Genomic DNA, 4796 nt, shown 5'->3' with positions numbered 1-4796 from the left:
TTATAAAATCCATAAAGAAACTATGAAAATTAGTAAACCCAAATATATTGATTACTTAAATAGTAAAATGTATATGGACCATATAATCAATTAAACAATTGGGAGGCCCGGATTATTAATAAAACAAATTAGCCCAATTGACTAAATGAGTACTATTTTAAAGTAGCAATTGAATTTGAAGATCTGTTTTAAAACATGAAAACTAATAGAGAACTATCAATTTTTTATTTTTTTTTATTTCAGATGACTTTGTATTTTGTTAAGTGTTGACGATGCACTTTTTTATGATAATGCATTTTTATTATGCCACCCGAACTGAATGTTTTAACGCTTGATAGTAATAAATTTAAGCACCAAAACATTTTGACCTATAGGAAAAAGTTTCTTGCTTCATCATTGGGTTCAGGTGTAGTCAATTGGTTTTTCTGCTCACCCCTTGGTTAACCTTTTAGAACTTCAATATAATTGAATGTAGTAGTAACTGATAACTGGATTACTAGTTACTGCATTTGTTTGGGAGACTTGTTGCTTGAAAAAAAATAAAAAATACAACCTATGGTGTCTCGTTTATTGCTAAATAAGAATACCGAGCCTTGAGCGTTGTAGTTATTTGGATTTTAAAATCTTTTAAAGATGTGAATGTTTTTTACAATGTACCAGATATATTTTGTGCTAATCAAGCTACTATTCTAATAGCAGCAAATGTTTCATGAACAAACAAATCATTCTAAAACTAATTTTCACTTTGGAGAATAATATTCGAAGAACCTGGAACAGAATTATAATTCGTAAAAAAATAACAAAGAAGTAAAACATGGACTCATGTGATAGTGTATCTTCCTAAATCTATGTTTAACAACAAATACTAGACTAATCCTTAACGATTCATGCAACCTTTGATAATAAACATGCCTCATATGCGCATGTTATATCATAGGGTAAATTCAACAATTTTAGAACACGAATAAACGGAAACGAAATTACTACAAATTTCATTAACATTCAATCATTCAACCCCTAGTTTGTAGCCAAGTACTTTTTAAATTCATAGGATATAGCAAAAAGATTGTAAACTCAAGAAGTTAACAAGCATGATAAGTGGTGAGCGTCAACAGGGTATTGGTCGCGGGTCTCATAAGTTGTCTTGTAACGGGTTATTGAGGTAAAAGAAATTAAACATTTTGTAACATACATCAGAAGATAACTACACCACAGTAATTAATTTGTATTTAACAGAAGTTTAGACAAACCCTAGATGACCATTAACAAGAAAACTCTAATCGGCATGCATGCCTACATGCATGTATAACAGGCCCATACTTATTTTGCAGCAGGCTGGCTCATATTTCACCATTTGTTCATGTATGTGGCTGTGATGGCCGGCGAAGTCCTGGAATCTGCAAAAGGAATTTGAGTATTCAAACAAATCCGAAACCTAGAGTAAATGAGACAAAATACTCAAGATCAGCTCGCTAAAAGTTCAAACCGAGCAAAGCTTAAACGAGCTTCAACCTATATTAGAGCTTGTTTAGCAGACGAGCTCGAGCCCGAGTTTCGTCAACCAAACTAGACTAGGTTTGCGAGCTATACTAGTATATATTTATATATACAATTACATAATACATATTATTAGATTATATGACCATATCACCAACCTCGACTCCATGAGGTCCTATCCGGTTACGTGCAATGAAATTGAGTACAAGTGCTGCAAATTCATCAGGTACATCTTCCTGTAATATTCAAGAGTAATAAGTAACAGATTATGTATAGACAAATAAATAAATAGACAAGAAGAAAGAAATGTGACCTGTATTGCATGGCCGGTATGTCGTACAACCACCATTTGAAACTTACCCTGCATCTGCCCTATTGTAAGAGCCCTGTCACACCAAAATAACATTATATCATAACCTTCAACAAACATTTTAATTGAAAAAATAATAATTTTAATAAAAAGCAAACGGGACCTGTCAAGTCTATCGGTTCCAGCTAACAGCAAAAGCTTCGGAACCGGAGATGATAGAAACTTTTCCGAGAGACCTTCATACCTTAATATGCACAAATATATGAAAATATGGAAATGTTCTTAAATAAATAAACAAATATTGGAGAAAATAGTATGTACCATCCTCTCCAATATTGTTCTGTTTCCTCTAATCGTGCTCTGTGACGGTAACTGCACATATAACAAGATTACCTTTTAAAATTTAATAAATTACTACTAGAACAAAAGATAAAAAAATAATACAGAAATTAACACACACACACACATAAACCTTACCATTTCTGTGAATCATCATACTTTACGGTACCAGGAATTGATATTCTAGCAGAATCAATGTTTCTTAAAGAGCCACTTCTCACATTCCATTCGATCTGCATGCATTTACAGTTCATCGCATCTCATTATCACAAACAAAATGGGCTCACAGAAAACATTATAAAGAATAAGTGAAAGTCAAAAGGCTCATTTACCGCTTTCTCAAGACTCGGGAAATACTGCATTCGGTTTGATAGAATCTTCTGCATATGCATCAAAGAAGCCATAGCCGTCCCCTGACATCATAATAGTTGAATATTTATAATTCATTGATTCAAAACTTGACAAAAGTTATGAAAATAGTATTGAGTCAAAGCACCTCAACAACATCTACAACCACAAGTCCATTCAAACTAGGTAACAATTTCTTTGCTGCCACATGTACAGCAACCGATCCACCCATACTGCATGCAATTAATTATTAATTATTAAATTAGTTCATTTTTAAGTTTATTAGACTTTTGAAAGTGAATAATAAACCTGTGACCAACAAGCACGATTGCAGGCGGGGTATCTCCATACATTGTCTTCACAACAGCTTCAACATCCTTACATAGAGTCTGCAAATAACATATTATTAAATGAAATCTAATTTTGGAAATTATAACAGAGTTAAACAATTCAACAAATGCACCTCGATAGACATGTCTATTTCATTTTCCGTGGATGATTTCCCGTGTCCTCTCTGGTCCATTGCAACTACCCTTGCTTTCTCCTTTATCACGCCCGCTGATAATGCAAAAGATAGCCTAATAACAGCATATCAAAAAAAAATCTTTAGATTAAACAAGATAAGATTAAATGGAATATTATTTAGCAGAAATCAGAGATACCCAGAATAACCACCACCGTGTAGGCAAAAAACAACGGGTCCTTCTTTCCCTGCAGTGTATACGTGAAAGACCTAAATGGCACGATAAATCAGCAGCAGAAAACAAGATTATTGAACGCATAAAACAGTTAGAAATCTGCATTGAGAGAAGAATTAAGTATATGAAACATGTGACTAACATCGTTTGAGTTGGGGATGCAAACATCCTCCTCTTGGTCAAAATATCCTTTCCAGTCCAACGGGGAGTATTTTTGTGAAGATGTCCTACAATGTCAAAGATTTTTTTGAGTTTAACTGAAATAAGAATAAAAGGAAATCACTAATATATTCACAAGAATCTAAAATTAATAGCATGTGTAATAATCAGCAGAGGTTGTAAGACACGGCGGGTATCAAGGTATTTTTACTGTAATGGCATCACAGCCGTCATCAACCAACAACAGGAAGTGGATCCTACAAATTAATCATATAATTTTTGTCCCTTGAAATTAAAAAAAGATTTGATTGTTTATTTTAAAAGAGCATACACACACCTTGGCTTTAGGTATATCTTAGAGTGATGCAACTTTATTTAGAACCCAAAGCCAGTGACATATGATGAAAATGAGATATAAATTTGTGCAACTGATTAGGGCAAATGAAGAAAGATTGAAAAATGAGCATAAAGATTTGATGTTGCAGCATAGCATACCGTAGAGATGATGATGATGATGTAATCTAATAAGATAATGATCATGCATCTAGAGGAGCATATATAGTCAGAGCTAAAATCAGTTGACATCTATCTATATGATCATACATACCCATACTAGAATCCTATTTTGCAAGCATCATTACTCAGTCTGGAACTTCTTAAAATGTTCCGAAATCCACAACACAATAATAATAATAATAATAATAATAATAATAATTAGTAGCCCTGTCAATTGAAATTTAAAAAACAAACAAGGAACTGACTGAGTGGGAGGACGAATGGGTTTTGAGGCGAAAGCAGATTTATCTCCATCTTCACTCTGACTTTGATTTTGATTATCTTCTGGAAGCGGTGCGAGGGTTGATGATGATTTTGGTTCCATTTTTGTTTTTTGTATGGAAACAAAAAATTGGAAAGGGACGCTTTCTTTTCTTTAAACCCTCTTTAAGGCATCTTCAAACTTTACTCTGTTAAAAGTTACTAAGAAAAATGTTACTATTTAGGTTTTTAGACACACCATCTACATTAGATTTTTGGAACGAATGATTGTTTACTATAGTATTTATGTTAAACTAGTTAGGTTTGTACATGTCCAAACGTCCACGTCCATTTGATTGGTATTGGTTAAGTTTGTCACGGTATGAATATTGAATTGAAAAAATTAATTTGTCTAACACACAAAAAAAAAATAGTGACACTCGTATCGCTTACGATGATAATAAAAAAAAGGTTTATTAGATTTTAATAATTTCAACTTTTTGGCCGCCACCAGTCCCAACGAAATGTTAACCGGATTATCCGATTCCAAACTAATGGAATCCTAACTTTGTTAGTTTTTTGGTGATGTGACATGTTTGCGTGACATATACCGCTTATGTTTCATATACATGACAAAAGCACCCTCTCCCCTTTTCTCACCATCTACACCAATGACGTTATGATTTCAT

At 33.2% G+C, this 4796-nt stretch overlaps 1 protein-coding gene across 1 annotated transcript; it reads right to left on the bottom strand.

The window, feature by feature from the left end:
• Positions 1-1059: 1059 nt before the first annotated feature.
• On the bottom strand, positions 1060-4235 carry LOC143535771 (uncharacterized). The gene is made up of 13 exons (XM_077029932.1): positions 4113-4235; positions 3335-3419; positions 3157-3227; positions 2958-3072; positions 2804-2883; positions 2643-2727; positions 2479-2559; positions 2285-2379; positions 2129-2179; positions 1971-2051; positions 1811-1883; positions 1656-1733; positions 1060-1397 (listed from the first exon to the last, which is right to left on the bottom strand). The coding sequence occupies exons 1-13, from the start codon at positions 4229-4231 to the stop codon at positions 1359-1361; spliced, it is 1053 nt and encodes a 350-aa protein (XP_076886047.1). The 5' UTR covers positions 4232-4235; the 3' UTR covers positions 1060-1358.
• Positions 4236-4796: the final 561 nt, after the last annotated feature.

Source organism: Bidens hawaiensis, unplaced genomic scaffold (genome assembly GCF_021521415.1).
Source record: "Bidens hawaiensis isolate Kalapana, Puna unplaced genomic scaffold, B.hawaiensis_p1.1 tig00010601_1, whole genome shotgun sequence".
Taxonomy (NCBI): Eukaryota; Viridiplantae; Streptophyta; class Magnoliopsida; order Asterales; family Asteraceae; genus Bidens; species Bidens hawaiensis.
This window is presented reverse-complemented; position numbering and strand designations above follow the sequence as displayed.